The sequence below is a fragment of the Lactuca saligna genome, chromosome 3 (genome assembly GCF_052625555.1).
Source record: "Lactuca saligna cultivar CGN05327 chromosome 3, ASM5262555v1, whole genome shotgun sequence".
Taxonomy (NCBI): Eukaryota; Viridiplantae; Streptophyta; class Magnoliopsida; order Asterales; family Asteraceae; genus Lactuca; species Lactuca saligna.
The window spans coordinates 59,861,660-59,884,217 of NC_136419.1; the positions used below are offsets into that span (position 1 = coordinate 59,861,660).

The 22,558-nt window shown below is 36.5% G+C and overlaps 1 protein-coding gene and 1 pseudogene across 2 annotated transcripts; both read left to right on the forward strand.

The window, feature by feature from the left end:
* The first annotated feature begins 1,794 nt into the window (after positions 1 to 1,794).
* On the forward strand, positions 1,795 to 4,993 carry LOC145036680 (uncharacterized; annotated as a pseudogene). The gene is made up of 2 exons (XR_013678508.1): positions 1,795 to 4,383; positions 4,524 to 4,993. The product of XR_013678508.1 is annotated as an uncharacterized LOC145036680 (transcript).
* Positions 4,994 to 20,086: 15,093 nt separating this feature from the next.
* Positions 20,087 to 20,896, forward strand: LOC145033701 (citrate-binding protein-like). The gene is made up of 2 exons (XM_078982259.1): positions 20,087 to 20,368; positions 20,501 to 20,896. Exons 1-2 carry the CDS (start codon positions 20,099 to 20,101, stop codon positions 20,894 to 20,896), a joined length of 666 nt encoding a protein of 221 aa, XP_078838385.1. The 5' UTR covers positions 20,087 to 20,098.
* The last annotated feature ends 1,662 nt before the right edge of the window (positions 20,897 to 22,558 follow it).

Genomic DNA, 22,558 nt, shown 5'->3' on the forward strand with positions numbered 1-22,558 from the left:
TTGAGATCCTATTAATGAGATCTTCAACTCTCATTAAGGTTGCATAAGCCAAAACCGCTCAAACTAAAACTCGAGTTTCGGGATGTACACTGCTAAGCCGAATCTTAGAAAAATCATAACTTCTTCATACCAAGTCAGATTTTGGCGTTCTTTTTATGGATGTTCTTGGTTTAATGTATACTACAGTTTTGGTTTAGATCATTAAGGCTAAAAAGTCCTCCATCGTAAATTCACTATTTACGTCTTCCGGTGTCGTACCGGTTTTGCTGTAAAATTTCGACGGACCATAACTTCTTCGTTATAACTCGGATTTCGGCGCTCTTTATATGTACAGAACCCTTGAGACGTATTCTACAACTTGGTTAAGATTATTTATTTTAAATAATCTTTTGTTGAAGAATCATTTTCGACCCCCATTATCTCTAAATTGACTAGTCCGGATCTACGAACGTTACACCCCCACGGGACTTTTTGACATCCCTATTCTAAGGATGCCTACTGGAAAATCCAAAGGATGTTTCCTTAATTCTAGGTAGCCGTATTTTAAAAGAATTTGGATGGTAGCTACAAGATGAATGAGTAGTGGCGAGTGTAGAACAGAAAACAATATGGTTCCTTATTAGTGGCAAATCTAAAAAGAAAATCATGTAGTTCCCTAGCTAACTGAAATCGATAAAAATAAAAGTGTCAACGATGCTTGTGAAGATCCTGGTCATATACGTATAAGCAACCCTTTCAGTCGTACTCTTACAAATATTTTTCTAGAATTTTTTTTGCAGACCATATATGTTCACAATTCACATTCTCACAGTTTATAAAAACATAGTTAAAGAGACAATATCAAAACGAGAGACTAAACTTGTTAAAGAAAGAAATATACATACAACAAAACCTCAAAGACGAGATGAGCCGTGGGCGATGGAGAGTGAGAGTTATTGACATTTTCCGGCTTAAATTATAACGCGACGATCCGAGATGAGCACATGGGGTTAGTGGTTTTTTAATTTTTACTTTAAGGTTTCTTGATCTATTTTTTGACTTTTTTATGGTTTATAAAAGTTAATAGTGAGCATGACTTATGGGCTTCTTTTTTATCAGTGTAGTTTCTTTGTTTTTATAATTACAATAAACAATAAAAAAATTATATTTATTATTTTAATTGTAAATCTGCTGCTAAAAATTTACAGATTTTCCTCGGTTTAAAACATTTTTGGACTGTTTTAGTCATAGGAAACACCCTAAACTCTCAATATATTTAGTAAGTTATTAAACAAAAAAACGTAAGGTGGTTCCATATATATAGGAAGCACCCTAAACATTTTTGGACTGTTTTAAATGAGTGTGCTTTGATAATTTGAATATGTGAAATAATAATTATGGTTACACGTCAATGTTTACTGAAAATTAATGGTGTGGACCAAATTTGCGATTTGTCAAACAAATCCGACAACTTACACATCCACATTAGAGGCTTGGGTGGCTTCGATGGCTTTTTTCTATTCTACAATAATTTATTAGATATACCATTAAATTCAGAAGTAGACAAGATCCTATTTTGCTTTGTCAACGTTCCATCTACCCTTTGCATAATTGCATAATAACTTTAGCTATCAAATAATTGAAATTTTTGTCGACCACATACTAAGTAAGTAATTTAATTAGTCAGAATTTTTTATATTGTGAAATTAAGTAACTTAATTAATCATAATTTTTTATATTGTGATGAAATTATATTATACTTATGTTGAACTAACATTACTCTCAGTTTCACTTTTAATCAATTTTCCTTGTAAAAATAGCTAGGGAGAATAAAAAAAAGGAAAGAAAAAAGTTGCCAAGTATAAATTAGAGGGGGGGCACAAATCATCAATTTTCAAAAAATAACATGGCAAAGCAAATAATATCTTCTTCAAACTTGTTATCTTTCTCTCTAGCTCTACTAATCATAATGCTCTCCCCCATACCAAATCTTGCTTCTACTTCTTTGGAGGAAGCCAATGGTCTTCTTAAATGGAAAGCAAGCCTTGAAATCCCAAACAACTCCTTGCTCTCTTCATGGCTTCCCCTCCCTTTAAATTCCAATGCATCAATTCCATGCACTTCATGGTTTGGAGTAGTTTGCAATGCTAATTGGAGGATTCAGAGGTTGAGCCTCAGTTCATCTGGCTTAAAAGGTACACTCCACCAGTTTTCATTCTCTTTACTACACAATCTTACACATCTTGATCTCAGTGTAAACAACTTCACCGGACCCATCCCATTAGAAATCCAACTCCTCTCCAAACTTGTTTATCTTAATATTTCATTGAATAACTTTTGTGGAGTAATCCCACGTGAAATAGCAAATATTCGCCAGCTAACCGACTTGGACCTTTCAAAAAACAATCTAACTGGTTCCATTCCACAAGAAATAGGAACCATGGTGTCACTTAAGGGCATAAGCCTCGCTTTAAACCATCTATCTGGTTTAATTCCTTCATCATTGGGTGATCTAACATCGTTGAATATCCTTTATTTGTTTTATAATAAACTCTCTGGTCACATTCCCAATGAACTTGGGAATTTGAAGTCTCTCACTGATCTTGAGTTGAGCCTAAATCAACTTAGTGGTTCTATTCCTTCATCACTAGCAAACCTCATCAACCTACAACGTTTGTTCCTCGGTGCTAATACTTTTTCAGGTTCAATTCCACAAGGACTCGGAAGGTTAGATTTGATTAAGCTAGAATTGGATGACAATCAGTTGTCTGGCAATTTACCTGATGATCTGTGCCATGGGGGGATGCTTCAAAAATTGACAGTATCAGGTAATCAACTCACTGGTCCTATTCCAAGAGGTTTATTGAATTGTCCTAGCTTAATAAGAGTTCGTTTTGATCATAATCAATTAAGTGGAAATATATCGAATAGCTTTGGGTTCTATCCAAGCTTAGCTTACCTTGATATCAGTCACAATCATTTTCATGGGGAGCTTTCTCAAAACTGGAGTAAATGCAAGAATTTAACAGTCTTAAATATGGGATACAACAACATCAGTGGTTACATACCTCGAGAGTTTGGAAGTTCAACTCAGCTACAAAAGCTTAATCTTTCTTCAAATCATTTTATTGGTGAGATCCCAAAGGAGTTGGGGAAGATGACAAGTATGTTGTATTTGTCTTTGGCTGATAACCATCTTTCAGGTATTATACCTCCGGAGCTTGGATCACTGCATGATCTCCTTGCTATCGATCTGTCCTCAAATAGATTAAATGGCTCGATACCAAGAAGTGTTGGTAATTGGACACACATCTACAACTTAAATCTTAGAAACAACAAGCTCATTCATAAAATTCCATCTGAGATTGGTAAATTAGTTCAGCTTACAGAACTTGATTTATCTCAGAATTTGCTCAAGGAAGAGATACCTTCTGAAGTACAAAGTTTGCAAAGTTTGCAAAAATTGAATCTATCACACAATAGACTGTCTGGTTCTATTCCTGATTCTATTAAAAGTTTGCCTCGTGGGACTGATATCGACTTGTCTTACAATGAGCTCACAGGTCCAGTTCCCACTATCACTAACTTTGTGAATGTGTCCATAGAAGGCAATCTACATTTGTGTGGAAATTTTACAGGACTAAAATTTTGTGCAAGTCAAATCTCGAAGAAGAAAAATGATCCTTTTCATCATCAACTCATCCTTGTAATTATGCTCCCTCTTATCGGGGCAATTTTACTTGGTTTTTTCATGTGTGGCCTCATTGCTTATCGAAAACGAAAGAGACATTCTCCACAGAAACCATTGGACAAAGAAGGTGGTGATTATTTCTCCATAACAAGCTTTGATGGAGGAGTAGCGTATGATGACATCTTGAAAGCAACAAATGATTTTGATGAAGCATACTCTATTGGAACCGGAGGATATGGGACTGTGTACAAAGCCGAGCTACAACCTAACAATGTGCTAGCCGTCAAAAAACTTCACTCATCATCTGAGAATGTTGATCATAATGGATTCCTTAACGAGATACGAGCATTAACGAACATAAGGCATCGAAACATAGTAAAACTCTATGGATATTGCTCACATGTTCGCCATTCATTTTTGATTTATGAATACCTTGAAAATGGAAGCCTTGGATCAATCTTAAGAAGTGATGTCTTAGCAAAAGAATTGGATTGGTTGAAAAGGGTAAATATTGTAAAGGGTGTAGCTAATGGTTTGGCTTATGCATCACGACTGCTCACCTCCTATAATTCATAGAGACATTTCAATTTCCAACGTCCTTCTCGATTCTGATTATGAGGCACATATTTCTGATTTTGGCACATCCAAGCTTTTAAAGCTAGACTCATCAAACTGGACCACAATTGCAGGCACCTATGGTTATATCGCGCCAGGTAACCTAATCTTTTGATTGCAGTTCTGCATATTCTTTAGTTTCATGATATATATAAAGTTGTATATGTGCATATATGTATTTATGTTAGAATCTTGTGGGATTGATATAATCTTTTTTTTTATGTTTCTTTGGATATAGAGCTTGCTTATACGATGGTGGCAACCGAGAAATGTGATGTGTTTAGCTTTGGCATTGTTGCACTAGAAGTGATCATGGGAAAGCATCCCGGTGAACTACCAACATTGTCTGCTGATTATCTGGTTTTGGAAAATGTGGGAGATAGTCGGATTCCACTTCCCTTGCCACAAGCTGAGAAACAAGTTAAGTTGGTGTTGAGTCTCTTAAGAGCATGTTTGAACTCCAATCCAAACGGAAGACCAACTATGCGCCAAGTTTCAAATCTATTGATGAAGGATCTGCTTTAAATTGATATTTGTTGTCTGATCGATATAGTGTACTTTCAATGTTCTTTACTTTTATCAAGTTCCCTATATGCATCATGTCAATATATATATATGTATTCATTTGAATGCCTTTTTGTTAAGAAACTTTAGGTATGTTTGTAATAGGTAAACAGATAAGTCAATGAGATTGCTATACTTCTAAAACTCACTACCGGAAACCAAGGGCAAGGTCATACACAAATCTCCCAAACAAGAAATTATGTAAAATTTGTTGTTATACTTATATCTGTTTGCATTGGGAAATTTTGTGAGACACTTGACATTTATTATAAATGAGAGGTGTCATTACAACGATGGCAAAATATTAAATATTAAGAAAAAAATTCAAATATTAAAGCAATTTAAACGTACAGCCTGGAAATTTTTTGACTACCCACTCCATGTCTCCGGTCCTAGCATGCATTTGACCTATTGAGTTCCAATTAACATTTACACTTGTATTATAACTAATTAAATCCTTTGAACAAAACATACATGATTTCACACCACAAGAATATTGACCATTAGTGCGACGGGCGTCGCCGCTAAAGGTCCCAAATGTCACCGCTAATACCTATAGCGGTGACCCGTTGCCGCTAATGGGTCGGCGCTGCTGGCTCGTCGCTAATGCTCCAATTGTCGCCGCTAATGTTTACCGTCGCACTAATGCCCTGTCGCCGATGATACTATCCGTCACCACTAAAAGTGTCGCCGCTAATTGTAGGTTTCTCTTTTCTTAGTTTTTTGAAAACGTTCATTCCATATACAAAACAAATGTTATAAAATTATAAAAAAAAATGTTATAAAAAATATAAAAATGTTATAAAAACATATAGCCAAAAACACATACATACATACATACTCAAATACATAAATAATACACATACAAAAACACATACATACATATATAATACATATACAAAAACACATATACATACATGATACACATACGAATACACAAATACATACATAATGCACATACAAAAACACACACACACACATACAAGATATACATACAAATACACATACATATACAAAACATACATTCTTCATACAAAAATTAAAATAAACATACATAGAACATGCGGTGGTGTGTATTCCAGTGGAGAAGAGTGGTGGTGGACTGGTGGCGGTATTCCTGAAATAAGACCACTTTTCTGGCCAATTTTCGGTAGACAATTCCGGCAGATCTTTAGCAATTACAGCAAAGGACCGAAACAATCCGACACCACCAACGAGTATGTCACATAGGGAGAAGATAAAGAATAAGAAAAACAGAAAAGGAGTTGTCGGCGTTGTGAAGAGAAAAGAGTCACAGAAGAAGAAAGAATGAGTTGAAGGGGGTTATATCTGCGAAGAGAATTAACGGCGACGGCTTTTAGCGGCTATAGATAAAGTATTAGCGGCGACATATCGAGTATTATCGGTGACACCTTTGGCAGTGCCAGTGATGAGGTTGTGCAATCTGTACACATGCATAGGGCCTTCATCTTTTAGGGGCCCAAAAAAAATTAATACTAATATACTATATCAGTTTTGGCCCAAAGTAAAGTCAATGCAAAATAGACAAATAGTCCACTAATGGGTCATGTAAGGCAATAGGCGACATGAGCAATGTGATAAAACCAATTCGTAAATTGTTATTCACTAATTCTCCTTCTGCTCTAAGCCTCTATTCCTCTAAGCGACACAACGGGTCAGCAACGACAACAACATCAAAGGAGATCGACAACTCAGCCTCAACGAGACAGGCAAACAACAATGACATCAGCATTCAAGGGTAACATTCGGTTTTAATCTATATTGTGTAATCACTAATTGTCAATCAGGTTGACAATCACTCAGGTAAACGATTATATCAAATTTAATTTTACAATCTACAGTTTATCAATTAGACAATTAAACAATTATCATTATCAGTTACAATATATTGACAAATTTAGTTTTTATCAGTTTTAATGTTTTATCAATTATCATTATTAGGTTTCCTTGAAATCTTGATTCTTGATTCTTGAATAGTTGAAATCTTGAATGTTGAATCATGAATGAATGTTGTCAGTGTTGGAATCCTAAACTAACTGAAAAAACTTAAAATTGGAATGTTCTTCCCAAAATACCCCTTGGTCATATAATTGATTCAATCATTCTATGATTCGCGAATACTTGAAATTAAATTTTGAAATCTTAAATGTTGAATCATGAATGAATGTTGTTATTGTTGGAATCCTAAACTAACTCAAAAACTGAAAATTGGAATGTTCTTCCTAAAATACCCATTGGTCATATTATTGATTCAATCATTCAATGATTCTTGAATACTTGAAATCTTAAATGTTGAAATCTTGAATGTTGAATCATGAATGAATGTTGTCATGTTTATTGCTAGAAAGTTTATCGTCGTTTTAAAAAATATCAATTTATGTAATTTTATCCATTCTTAGGAAGGAACTCGACAAGTTGGATGCCCCAAACTCGTCGAGTAGGAAATGGATTTGGACGCGGGTTTTAAAGTCTACTCGACGAGTTGGAAGCCTCAAATCGACAAGTAGGACTGCCAGAGTGAACCCTAATTTCAGGGTTTTGCACCTTATTTAAACACATTAATCCCTAAAGACTGGCCTCATGTACAACGTCCAAGTCCCAAAACCCTATCCACGAAACCCTACAGCCTTGTGTGAGCTTGTGAGACCTTTTTGAGAGAAAACTTGTGCTTTTGAAGCTTGTTGAAGAAGACGAAGCTAGAGGACTCAATAAGAAGAGAGTAGATCCATAAACTTCACTCCACTTGCAACATTTTTGGGTAAGCAAGTCTCAAACTTTCTCAATGATTTCTTAGATCTCTTCATTTCAGTTTTTATGGGGTTTTTGGTCCAAGAATGTTAGCTTTTTGGAAATGGACGACCCGAGTGGGTATTCTTCCAGATCTAGGACCTTAGAGGGTTATCATGGCATAAAGGTGCAAACTTTATGGCCATTGAAGCCCCATGCAAGCTTTAGGATGACATTTTTCGCCTTTTAAGCCCCAAAAGGTCATGCATGGAGATAAAGGCAGAAACTTTACGTGTTCAAATGATGTCTAGGGTCTAGATCTCAGTTTTTATGCCTTAGTTCGAAGTACATATGGCTTTAGGATCAAGATCTACATCTTGAAGAATTAGGGTCTGAGCTAAACCCAATAAAGAAAGCTATTAACTGGTAAAGTTGGAAACTTTACCTTTAAAATGACCTTTTCAATGTGTAGAAGAAGTGTGGAGTCCAGATTTGAAGGTTAGGAGCTTAATCTATTAAGATGGCTCAACAGACTGAAGAACTCGTCGAGTCCATAGAGGAACTCGACGAGTTGGGTTGAAATGTCCCGATTCTGTAAAGGGAAAACTCGACGAGTAGAATGGGAAAGTCCTGATATTATGGATAGGAGGAACTCGACGAGTTGTGAAAGAACTCGACGAGTTGGATCAAGAGTTCAAAGTTCTCGGATCTATGGAACTCGACGAGTTGATGGGTCAACTCGGCGAGTTGAGTCAACCTAGAATGTTGACTTTTACCAGATTGTTAACGTTAACAAGGGGTAAAATGGTCATTTTACCCTAAGAAGGATTATTGGATTTTGACTAAGAGTTAATATGTTAATGATAGTCGAGGAGTCGTTGGAGCGGCGGTTAGAGATTCCTCACCGCAAGATTTCAGTCAGCTTTGCTAGGTGAGTTTCCTTTAGTAGGAACGGGTCGAAGGCACCAATGTCGACCCATGTAGAGTATGTATGATGATTAGTAGCTAATTGTGGTCAGGGACCGTATCTTATACTTGTTATGATTAGTAGCTAAGTGTGAGCAAGGCTCGTATCTTAGACTTGTTATGATTAGTAGCTATGTATGGGCAACGCCGGTATCTTAGTATTATCTGAGTATGATTATGAATTGGTAGATTATGGTGTACGTGTTGTCTGCATGATACTTGTATGTATGTTTAGATAGTGGGGTGTGGGCGGGGGCCTGTACCACCTAGACAGCTGAGTGTGGGCGAGGCCTGTATCTCCTGGATAGCTGAGTGTGGGCGAGGCCCGTGTCTCATAGGTAGCTGAGTGTGGGCGAGGCCCGTATCTCCTAGTTACATGTTATATGTTATGTGTATGGTATGTGGTAGTTTGGGGATACTCACTAAGCTTCGTGCTTACAGTGTTCAACTTTGGTTTCAGGTACTTCCGATAGCAAAGGGAAAAGCTTGGGATGACTGCATTGCACACACCATAGTGTTTAGCATGGGAGGATTTACTCTGATATTTTGATATGTGATTTTGATACAGTGTTTTGACATGATGTTTTGAGATATTACCACTTATCTTTTTATGAGTTGATTGGATTACTATGGTTTTATTATAAATATAAACGAAATATTTGGACCGTATTTTTGGGATGTTTCAATATCGGAGGTAGGGTTTGTTTAGCATACATGGTATATTGTTTGGAAATCCCACTTTAAACACCCCACTAATCCAACCTAGACATTATTCCCATATATAGATTAATCAGTATAATGATTTGGAATCACTGATAATTATTATTTATAGGTTCATAATAATGACTATGAACATAAATATAAGTTACTCTTGAAATAAAATAAGTGCAACTTAACTTACAATAATTTTAGAGAAAATCGGGAGAATGCATAGACAGGACTGCGAAACCGAAAGCTTTTATTTGCCAGACACCTAGACCCCTCAGAAGCTTTCTAAATATCCAAAGGAATTCCAAAAATTCAAACTCTAGAAAGAGTGGTATCGCAGAGAGAAAGAGATTGGAAATTGGTGTGAAAATGAAGAAAAATTTAGACTCCGATACCGCGCCTACGAGCCTTACTGGTCCTTGTGCCTTTCGTTACGTGTCGCCATCGTACTCGTCAACCTCACTTCCTTTTAGAAACATCCATATGTCCTTTTTGTGGTGCCACATGTCTCATTCTCGTGGCTCCATGTCACCTTGTCTTCGATGGAGAGTCGGTTGCCGACGATGCCATGTGGCGCCCTCTCGTGGTACGACGTCATCACTTCTACCGGTTATTTTTTGCGAACTTCGAAAAATCATAACTTTTGCATACAATCTCTATTTTTGATTTTCTTTATATCACCAGAATCATATCTACGAGATCTACAACTTTCCTTTAGATCCCAATAGCTAATTGTCACTCTAACAAAAAATCATTTTTTATAGAGGCTAGACTATTAAAATCGCTGCTAAAATCATAACTCCTAAATACGGACTTTGTTCATGATGTTCTCTATATCAATGGAATCCTATTCATGAGATCTTTAATTCTCGTTTACATTGTTTAGGCTAACAATCAACCAATCTCAAATTTGATTTATGTGCCCCACACTACTATACTGTGTCGTACCAAAACTTCGAAAAATCATAACTTCATCATACGAAGTCAGATTTAGACATTCTACCTATGAACACTTTCGCTTTTACAACCAATACGACTTTCATTTAGATTGCCTTGGATAATAAGCAACCTATATTTGATTCGTATTTTATGACGCACTTTGTCGGTTAGGGTTGTGAACACGAAACTTCGGAAGATCATAACTTCTTTATATGTACGAATCCTTGTCACATATACAATAACTTTGGTTAAGACTATTTATCCTAAATAATATTCTATCAAAATGTCGTTTTATCACTTATTATATCTTAATTGTCTAGCATGAATCTGCAGGCGTTATACTAAAGTCCACTGCTAGCATTTTTCTTGGCTACGCTTCCAACCATTAAGGATATATTTTCTTTGATCCACATACACAAAAGACTTATGTCTCGCTTCACGTGGTTTTCTATGAAACAAAATTCCATCCTATGATGACTTTACCATCTCTAGCTATTATCACAACTATCCCTCTTTTACCTCAAAACCCCACGTCGACTCCTATCCCTTCTGTAGAACCAAATTCACCTACATAACCTATATCACCTACCTCCCCACCTATCATATTTTCTTCTATTATTCCTGCTCCTTCACATCCAATGACTACCTGAAACTATGATAACACTCGACGACCTAAAGCTATTCCTAATCATCTTCTTTATCAAGCCAACACTACAAAAAAATTCTATCGAACCGGCTACCTTTTTTCAACCTCAAAAAGTACCTGAATGGTGGTATTTCATGCGTAGTGAAATATATGTACTTCATCATACCATACTTGGGATTTTGTTCTAAAACCTCCAAATGCAAATATAGTTGGGTATAAGTAGGTTTATCGAATTAAATGCAACCCAAATGGATCTATAAGTCGTTACAAGGCACAATTGGTTGCAAATTGATTCCACCAAACCGAAGAAATTGATTATACATAAACTTTTAGTCTGGTAGTAAAACCAACAACAATACGCCTTGTCTTATTTGTTGCATTTTCCCATGGATGGGAATATTAGTCAGGTTGAATGACACCTTCTTAAATGGAGATTCGGCTGAATCCGTCAACATGTCTCAACCGCAAGGCTTTATTGATTCTCTACCTCTAGACCATGTGTGATTACTCAAGAAGTTTCTTAGTGGAACTAAGCAAGCTCCTCGGCGTGTAGATGGAAAACTACCCCATTTGGCGTCTGAGTAAGCAACAAGGCCAGTAGTAGAAGAGTGGTGAAACCAGAGACCAAGATCTAAAGTATCACGTATGTAATGCAAGATGCGTTTTAGAGCTGGAAGATGAGGTTCACGTGGGTCATGCATGTATAAGCATATATGTTGTGCAACGAATGAAATATCTGGTCTAGTGAAGGTCAGATACTACAGGCCACCAGCAAGGCTACAATGCAAAGTAGGATCTGCAACGGGAGAATCAAATGCATCAAGTTTAGATTGTGTGTCAGCTGGATTTCGACACGAATTGCAGTTTAACATATTTTCTCTTTCAAGAACTTCTAAGGCATATTTGTGATGAGACGGGAATAAGGCCTCTTTATTTGATGTTCCCTTAATACCCAAAAAAATAAGATAGGGAGCCCAGATGGTTTTTGGCGCCGCTGCTGCTGGTAGTTGTTCGGTGACCTGGGAATAGCCCATGGTGGTGGTGCAGGCCAGCCGTACGGGCTCTATGGGTAGTAGAGAGAAGTCCACTGGTTGTTTGGAGCTGGAGGGTAGCGACAGCCAGAAGGGGCTGAGAACGGCGACTCTTGGAAGCGTCAGTTGGGCGACGATTGGAAGAAGATCAGTTGTGTTGTGGACGCCGGTTTTCATCCCTGTTATCATTATGATTGGTGTTGTTGTTGCTATTGGTGAGGATCACATATAGAGAAGATCCATGATCATAGTGATTGGGAGATAAGGCTGGAGGGCGATTGATGCGGAATTCTTCGGAGACAAGGGTGGAACGAGCCTCAAGAAAGGTAAGGAACGATTCCTTGTGATGGATGAGCATGGAAATATTCTCGAACTTGGGTGAGAGACGATTGAGCATTTAGGTAATGAGGGGTTTCTCGGGGACCAAGGACTCTATATTTGCAAGTAAATCCGAGATAGCCTTCAGCTTTTGACAATACTCATTTATGGTGCGGTCACATTGAACCTGAGAAGGAAGCTCATTATCGAGTTCAATGGAACAAGAATGTTTGTTGTCCCGAAACAGAACTTCAATAGGGTTCCAAACAGAAGTGGCAGTTGCGTTTGGTTTAATTATCATGGTGAGGAGAGATTAAGTCATGGTGTCGTACAACCAAGATTTGATTAGGTTGTCCAGATTATCCCATTCAGTGTCTATGGCATCTTTGGGTTTGCTGGTACCATCCAAGTAACCATGAACATCATAAGCTCTATAGTGGGTAAGGAAAAGTTATCTCTAAGAATCATAATTAACTCATTAAGGTCGAGCAATAAAGGGACGTAAGATTTGATACGGGTGCATGTAAAGGGTTTAGTTTTATCAGCCATGGCTGATGAAAGAATAAGAAGAAGACAGATGGAGGAAGGTTGCACAGAGGAGAAAAACTAATAGAGGGGTAGGTCCGGCTAGGGTTACTAGGATTAGTTGGTGTGGTATACCATGTTTGGAATACTTTTCCCTTTACGTAAATCAATAAACACCAAATAATATATACAAATACATATGGGCTTTTGAGAGAATCTATTGGACTAACTAATAGACTAATTGGTGGTTATCGAGGCCAACAAAATTAGTAACCCAAAATCTTTTAGACTAAAATAGTGTATAGTGGTAAAGGGGTCGAATCCACGGGGATTGGCTCAATTTGTTACTCAATGAAAATCTCTTTGTAAAAATGTTTGTTAAATAATAAAAAAAATAAAAATGGGGGTTTTGGTCTTTTGAAATACTTGAAATAAACTAAAACTAAACTAAGATTTAAATAGATAATTTAAAAAAAAAAAAAACAAGAGTTTGATGTAAAATCAATAAGAGAAAAATGGTTGACTTGAGGTTTCCTCACTTTGATTTTTGATGAACATATCATTAGAATCCAATGGTGCAATACTAGATTTAAACCCTTAATTTGGCTAAAGTAATCCAAGGAGCTTGAGATTACCTAGACTTTTCTTAGTTGTTGAAATGGTTAGAGAAGCTCATAACAATTTCCTTAGTCAAACTCACTAATTCCAATAAGCATGTAATTAGTAAAAGTCAACTAGAATTAAGAATTAAAAAGTCACCAAATCCAAGAGGAGTTAAAAGCTTCCACTACCATGTTGGAGAAAATGTTTTTATGATTGTGTGAAGTAAAACTAACACAAAAATCACTTGTTGCTTGCTAATTTGAAGATCCTTTACTTAATCAAGAAATTAGCCAACTAATCACCACAAACACATTTAAACTCATGAATAAAAACATACAAGCAAGGATAAGATGTTAAAACACAAAACATTTTCATACAGATTCAAACACAAATTCATGGATTCTTCAATATTCAACAAAAGTTCAAAGGATTCAACAATAGTCAACCAAGATTTGTTTAGCCAAGCATGGCTAAACTTAAGAAAACAAAGTTAGTGAAGATTGTACCAAACATTTAGCAAGAATTAAGAGATGAAATGGTGAAGTTCTTGAGGGTTCTTGGCCTTCAAAATGCTCCAAAACTCTAGAGAGAATGCCTCCAAATCGGATGTAGAAGATAAGGTTGAATAGGCACACCAACCTTCTCAATATAGAGCTCCAAATGAAATCCCGAAATTACCCCTGCAGGAACCCACGCGGGTCGCGTAGATTCTTATGCGGGTCGCGTAACTATGATGGAGTTTTTGGGATTCTTCAAGTTTTGGGCCCCCACAACTATTCAATTGGCCCAGGTCGAGTCTAATCAACTTCTAGCCCATTTTTCTTCAATATTTCATAAATTTGTGCCCAAATTGCCTCTCTAAATCACTCGAAGCTTCCACAAACACCCGATCATCGATCTCCGCATACTTGAAGATTCTCCCGTGCCTTGAAAATGTAAGGTTCAAATCTTCCAAGCCTTCAAGCAATTGACAAGCCCACACCATGAATCACCTCCATAGTCATCAAGCACGAAATCCCCATCGCCATTCTAGTCCAATCGCCTCCCAAAAATCCCTTCCGCTAGTTTCCACAAAAATTTGCAATAATGCTCAAGAAACTAGAAATTACCCGGAATTGTCATAAAATAACAAAAAGGAAAATATGCATGGAAATTAACTAAAATACGAATGAAATGTGCTAAAATAAACTATAAAAAGAAGTAAATAAAATGAAGCTATCACTAATCATACTAAAATGTCATACATGCTATACAATATACATTTATATACACTTCATCTCCAAGGTTCCATTGATTTATGATTTATTAATCATCAAACATCATCAATTTTATTATTCTTAGTTTATTTATGGATTTTATATCAAAACCCATTGTTTTTATTCAAGTAGTGTTTTTTTTAATTCAATGGAATATTAAATCATTTGGGTTACTTCCAAGAATGTTTTGGATGATGTGATGAACATATTTTGATTATTATTTGTATTCCAAGTAATTTAATCATTGATCCGTTTCTAAAGTTTTGAGGTTTATTTACAAGAATTGGATTTGGGTTTCGTTATCGTGCTTGGTATTGTCATTAAGATAGTGTATTTTCAATTCACTAATCATTCTGAGTGCAAGTAGTTTAGGAACTAATATAATCGGTTGAGTCTACATACACTATTCCAACTTGTAATATTAGACATTTAACATTGTAATATGTAATCATCACACACAATATTGTCGAACCACTCATTTGTTTCTAATCCAAATAAACATAAGGAGTAGGTCAATTAGTTGGAATAACATCTTACATACGAATGAGCTTTAGAACCGGACCGGTTCGAAACCGGTTTTCCTATATTATAAGAACCGGGAACCGGACCGCCGGTTCCGGTCCCGGTTTTTTGGTTATTTTTCAAACTAGAACCGGTTGAAATATTATAGATTATATGTTATCTTCCGGAGCCAGTAAATGATTCAATATTTAACCAAATTATGACTTTTTACATTCTAAATTGAAGTACAAACACTAAATTACATGATGAAAAAAGAATCAAGTAATTCCCCGACTTCATATGAGTGAGTTATGCACATTGTAAAAGCGGGACAGATTCCAAAAACAAAAAATGTTGAAACAGAAAATACGCAACATTGATATGCTGTCTTCCGGGGTCTATAATTGATTCAGTATCTAACCAAAATATGTGTTCTTGCAGTCTTGTAACGACCGAAAAATCCAAACAATTTAAATTTTTCAAAAACAACCCGATTCCATTAAATCATTACAGAAAGGTTTCAATACAAATCATTTAGTGTATTCCCAAAATCACATTACTACAAAAACATGAGGAGCGGTACGATCACGCCTTCGCCTTGACACGGTCTCCTGAAGTACCTGAAAAACATAAAACCACAACTGTAAGCCCGAAAGCTTAGTGAGATATCCCCAAAATACCAACCACATATACCATACACGCATAACATGCCATACATATCCAATCACAGAACAGCCATGCACTTCGGGTCTACTGTGTGACTGGTCCGCCGCACCGGCCAACAGTCCACCTGGTCCACCCTCCAAGTCTATCCATATACCTCGATTCTGCAGTGTGATTGGTCCGCCCGCACCGGGCCTTCAATCCACCTGGTCCACTCTCTGAGTCTACAGTATGACTGGTCCTCCCGTACCAGGCCTTCAGTCGGCCTGGTCCACTCTCCTAGTCTACAGTCTGACTGCACCAGGCCTTCATTCGGTCTGGTCCACTTTCCGAGCCTCGGTATGTCTGGTCCGCCCTCTTGGGGCCTACAGCCTATCCGGACCGCTCATTGGGCCTTCGGGACAACCGGTCCGCCCTGGGTATCTTGGCCTACAGCACAAAGCAGGACCCGCCTCAACCCAACTCCAGTCCAAACAACCATGTGCACATAAACATACAGGCATATAACAAGTAACAGTCAATAAGCCGATCAAGCAGATCACATAACATATCATCCTCCTAACCAGGAATACCGACCTAACCGGTCACTAGCATAGCATCACCCTACAGAACAGGATACCGACCTCACCCAGGTCTCTAACATATACCATCCTAACTACCAGGATGCAAACATATCAAGCAGTAACATAACAACAAATACCCGGATCTCAATCCAATAAAGGGTCGGCCTTGGTGCCGTAGACCCTGTTGATATAGTGAGGATAACTCACCTCGAAACTGTCGGCTGAAAGGATAAGATCCCGCTGCTCCAAACTCCGACACGAACTCCTCCACTGAACACCAAAACACTCAACTCAATAAATACCCTTAATTACCAAGATACCCCTGGAAGACAACTGGTCAACCCTTGGACAAGGTCAAAGTCAACCCCTGACTAACTCTACTCGCCGAGTCAACCCGATGACTCGCCGAGTCCCCATGCTCAGAACTTCCCTCAATCTGTGACCTAACTCGTCGAGTCACCCCGAGAATCGCCGAGTCTAGCAACTCTGAGTCCACTCGCACACAACTCACCGAGTCATCCCTTGACTCACCGATTCTCGACCCATCCATAAAATATTGGGACTCTTCGACAAGACTCGCCGAGTCTAAGGCTATATTCAACCTACTCGCCGAGTTCCAGGCCATCTTCATCCAACTCGCCGAGTTGTTCTTCCAACTCGTCGAGTTCCAGCTCATCTTCAAGCAACTCGTCGAGTCTACCCATGTGACTCGCCGAGTACCACCGGTCTGAATCCATACAGAAGCACTCCAGGCCATGCAATTGATCCAAAACATAGATCTAGCCTCCTACAACCCATCCATCACGTAAAGTGGCAAACTTTACGTGAATCCAAAGAGATCTAGACCTTTTACACTCTAGGGCTAGGGTTTGGGACATGATGGCTTCACTAAGCACTCAAACACAGGGACTTTAATGCACTCTAGACCTTCCCCATTCCAGATCTGAGGTAGCAACCTCAGATCTAACCTCCAAACTCCAAAACATCCCAAGATAAGCTCCCCATAAACCCCAAAATGAAGAATCTATATAAGTGACAGCCCAAGAACAAGATAATACCTCAAAAGAGCGCCCCAACAGCAATGAAACTCGAATCCAACCAAAGCCCCTTGCTCCAAGCCTCCTACCCTTCAAGATTTCCTCAACAATTGCTTCTCCAAGCTTCCAAATGCAACTTGATCCACTCACACACGAAGGTTAGGGTTTCTGGACTTGAGGATGAGTAAAGAGGCTGGGGGAATGGATGTTATGTTCTTTATATAGGGCTCAACCCCGAGAATTAGGGTTTTCTCCACTCAGCGCCTACTCGCCGAGTCCAGCCTCGGACTCGCCGAGTCGGCCACTTAACACGCGACCAAATCGCGACCCTACTCGCCGAGTCCACCCATGGACTCGCCGAGTTCCCTTTTTCAATTTACTCTTTTAGCCCTTCAACTCTACTCTTGATATTTTAGGATGTTACAAGTCTAAAATGAAGTACAAACACCAAATTACATGATGGGAAAAAATTAAGCAATTTTGACGTCATATGGATGAGTTATGCACAGTTAAAAAACGGGACAAATTCAAAAAAAACAAAAAAATGTTGAAATAGATAAAACGCAACATCGATATTCTTTCTTTTGGCACATGGGTCTGATTCAATATCTAACCAAAACATATGTTTGTACAGGAAAATTTGAATTACAAACTCCAAATTACATGCTGGAAAAAAAAATTAAGTAATTCCAACTTCATATGAGTGAGCTATGCGCATTTTAAACAAGAAAAATATCAATCCGGTTCCGGTTTTCAGAACCGGAACCGATTTTCATAAAAATGGGGAACCGGTAACCGGACCCTATTATCAATTCTGATTTCGATTCCGGTTCTGGCGGTTCTAATGTTCATCCCTAAATTTACATACCTAAAGTTATTTATTACATGTTAATTGATATTGTTTATGTTTTCATAATTAAATTGGAATTTAAGGGAAAATATTTTGAGTCTTGATCATTCGACATTGAACCGAAAGTACGTTGTTTTTCTCAACAATAGTATTTCAATTTTTGTAATTTATACAACATATAATTTCCATATTTTTAGTTCAATCTTAGTTTAAATATTTTCGATGACAATTGTTAGTAATCTCCATTAACTATTTTAGCACTAAGTTTGACCACAAATTTTTTGCAGATTCGACCAAACTTACCTATATACGTAAGAGTATTTGGTTTATTTATGATTGAGACAACGACCTTGATTGGTACCTTGTTTTTCTCAACAATAGTATTTCACATTTTGTAATTTATATAACATATAATTTCTAGTTGTTTAGTTCTATCTTAGTTTAAATATTTTCCATATAACAATTGTAAGTAGTATCTTTTCCATTAACTATTTTAGCACAAATTTTGACTACAAATTCTTTGTGGATTCAATCCAACTTACCTATATACATATATACGTAAGAGTAGTTAGCTTATTTTTTACTGAGATGACGACCTCGATCAGCAAGTATAATATCGAAGTGATGCTAATGAGATTTTTAAGACCACTTGGATGCGTAATCTTTTTACGAGAACTTCATGCTCCTCTCTAAATAACCACTATGGTCTACTGTGACAACGTAAGTTTCATCTCATGGACAAAGTAGTCATCGGTCACGTATGGGTCCTCCATATTCGATATCGCTATTTGTATGTCGATATATTCACCAAAGGTCTTCCATCTCCTTTGTCTACCGAATTTCGGTCCAACTTGAACGTGTGGTGTTAGTTGATATGTATTTATGTGCTTAGGCCCATAGTTGTTGTATGTTTCGTATTGGGAGATTGAGCCCTTTGTCTTGTTCCCTTTGTGTATATGCTGTAAGTCACTGCTGTACGGGGAAATATATTGGCTTTTAATTAATTGTTATTGGATGCTCCCAGTTGACAAAACCAATATACTTGGTTTATTTGCATACTTGTTATAATAATGAGACAAAGTTGACAATTCTAATGATTCATTTTTATTTATCGCAAATACCTTTACCTTCCTTCATCACTTGGATTATTAGGTGGGCATGGTTTGTGATTATTCCCTTTGTCATGTGTTCTAGGTCGGTAAAAACAAAGGAACAAGTGATAGTCAATATTAACAATAAACAACCTAAAATTTATGAAATAAATTTAATCTATTCCAACCAATCACATTAATATACACGTGGTTTTTTACCCAAAATATGGTTATATTTTATCTATAATAACATACTTAACAACATAATTAATTTGTGTTACCGAGATAGCAATATATAATCAACAACCGTACGTAAGCATTTTATAAGTTTTAGGTTATATATTTTTATTAAAGTATGTTGTCATTACGAGTTATTAAATAGAATTATCAATATTGAATGGGAACATGGGCTGGATTTTTATTGAGAAAGAAAACTTTATGAAAGTTCGTCATCTCAAATTGAAAATTTTACATTTGTTAGATTAAATGTACGATGTAACGGTTCCATTTTTCAAAAGAAATTATGGTGATCTTATGGAAGTTCTAAGAAGTTTGGACATTTATCCTTATGAATATGGAGTGAAGATCGAACCCTATAAAGGCTTTTCAAAATTTGTTTATCACTTTTTATAAATTAAAGAGTGTATATATTAGTTGACCTTCTCAAAGTTAAAGTATATATAGCTAGCTTAATTAATGTACTTTGTAATCTTCACACAAATTTTGTTTCATATATTTGTCACTCTATATAATGCTCTAAACATCTCATCAAACATAACCCATGCCCAAAGATCTTAAGAAAAGATGAGCTCTCACACAAATATGTGGTTCTATATTTCACTTGTTTTTCTCTTCACATACAATGTCATGGGGTCCGAACCTATTGATACCACCTTAGGATTTGTATCACAACCACTCAATCAATCCAATTTCGACATTCAAAAGCCATATAATCTTCCAGTTGACCAACGATACAACTTTTTTGGAGAAGTCCACAAGCTTTGGGTATTTGAAACTGATAAACCTCACTCAAGGAAAAGCAAAACCAATCCACGTACAGAGATTCGAATTAGAGTAAATATATTTTTGTTTTCATCCACGTTGTTGTTTCTTTTCTTCTTCATTTGCATATAGAGTGACATAAATGATATAAGCTAAGATGACTAGCTAACAAATATATTTATTGTTTTGTATCTTATTTTAAAGGGTTATGATTACTCTTCGGGTGTTTGGCAATTCGAAGCATACGGATATGTGCCTAGTGACACTAGTGGGGTGTGCATAATGCAAATTTTTGGATCAAAACCCCCAAAAGCTTCAACCACAATGCTTACAGTATACAATAGTAGTCTTTATTATTATAGAAATCAGGTTATTCTTTCTGATTTATACAACAAGTGGTTTCGTTTAAATGTTATACATGATGTGGAAGACAACAATGTTAAGGTTTATATAGACGGGATTCTTAAACATGAAGGACGTGTACGGGTTGGGCCCCACATACACCATTACTTCAAGTGTGGAGTTTACTCGCAAAAGGAAGGCTCCTTCTATATGGAGTCCCGATGGAAGGATATTAGAGTCTTCAGACTGCATGATTAATCTTTGTATTTTTTTTTTAATGTTAAAATTCCATAAATTTACAGTATTCTTTAATCTTTATGTTCATGTCTTTAGGTTGCTTTCCCTGTTAATTATGATTCTTTCCATTTCCAATTAATTGCTTAGTAATTGTTATCTTTAAACAATAAAAGTAATAATATTATTTGTTACAGGATATAGAAAAGGGTTAAATCTTTGTCTTTGGTGAAGACACATGCACTAATACACACATATATACATGTCGACATTGCAAAGGGATAAGGTGCAATAGGAGCCTTATGCATGCCTTTGTAAAGACATGCACTAATACACACATACAAGCATGTATACGTACATACACAATGCACACACCTATTAATAAACGATAAATTAGCGTATACACTATTTATGTCTATTTATTGCAAAAGATGCAAGCACATAGTATAAAAGGAGCATCCAATTCAAAAATATAACAAATACAGCAACCCCTTACCATAAAAGCTCCAAAAAACATCTCTTGGATTTGAAACTTGCTCTAATCACATGAACAATTCAAGAACAGGGAAGGAAGAAAGAACAAACAGGGACAAAATAAATTTCTGAAAATTTGCTTGTTCTCCAAGCTTTTTTATTAAGAGACGGAAATCAAAACTTGATTAAATTTACTTCTAAATAACCTCCTATTTATACTAAACTGAAACAAACTCCTATTCCCAAATTGCGCCTAGAACCAATTTCTCGCGGATTCTGAATTATCCTAACAGCATTCAAGTAAGCAAAAACAAGAAGTCTCAAACTACTCAATATGGAAGGATACCTGGACGACCACCAATAGATGATTAAAACAAACTGAAACTATATGCAAATGTTGGTTATTAAAATATTCTAACTTTAGTAGCTATAGTACATGCATCAATCCAAGTTTATCATTACAAATACAAATTAGCAAGACACATGATATTCTTACATGGCTCGATGAACACACCAAAATATTTGAGGCCAACTCCAAAAATGAGAAACCCAGTCGAGCAAACCCAAATAACTTTAATGTGGAAACATTTCAAACAAATAAAAAGAAAGCGGTGAAATAACACGTTCAATATTTGAAAAACAGGTTCGAAACAGTCGGATCAGATCAGACCGGAAACAGGAGACGACAGCAGATCAACAATGACCAATTTATGTCAAATTTTAGACCGGAACAAGCCGAACGTTTTCTTCAAAAACCGGTGTGATACAACCACTACCGATTTATTCTTGGATAGTTGGATTTAGCTTAAGTCCTATTTGTCTAGCACTTAATACCTCTTAAGCTTGTTTATTTATTTATCTATCTATATATATATATATATATATATATATATATATATATATATATATATATATATATATATATATATATATATTATTAAGCATATTGCCTATTTCTTGAAAATTAAGAGGTACAACATATATTGCCTCATACAATATATTAATATATTAAGCATTATACGTATTATACTACACTGTAACGACCCAATTTTTCACGTCCGAAAATTTCGTTTAAAAACATTACTTTAGAAAACATTAATAATTAGAACATTTTTGATCAAACCACAACACAACGCAAATCATGTTCAAAAGCCAAACCATACAACCCATCAAAATATCAGAGTACAAATCCCAGTGAATCTCGTAAATGCG

Coding starts and splice junctions, on each gene's coding strand:
- LOC145033701 (XM_078982259.1), top strand. CDS start 20,099: ATGAGCTCTCACACAAATATGTGGTTCTATATTTCACTTGTTTTTCTC. Junction 20,369..20,500: donor GTACAGAGATTCGAATTAGA/GTAAATATATTT, acceptor CTTATTTTAAAG/GGTTATGATTACTCTTCGGG.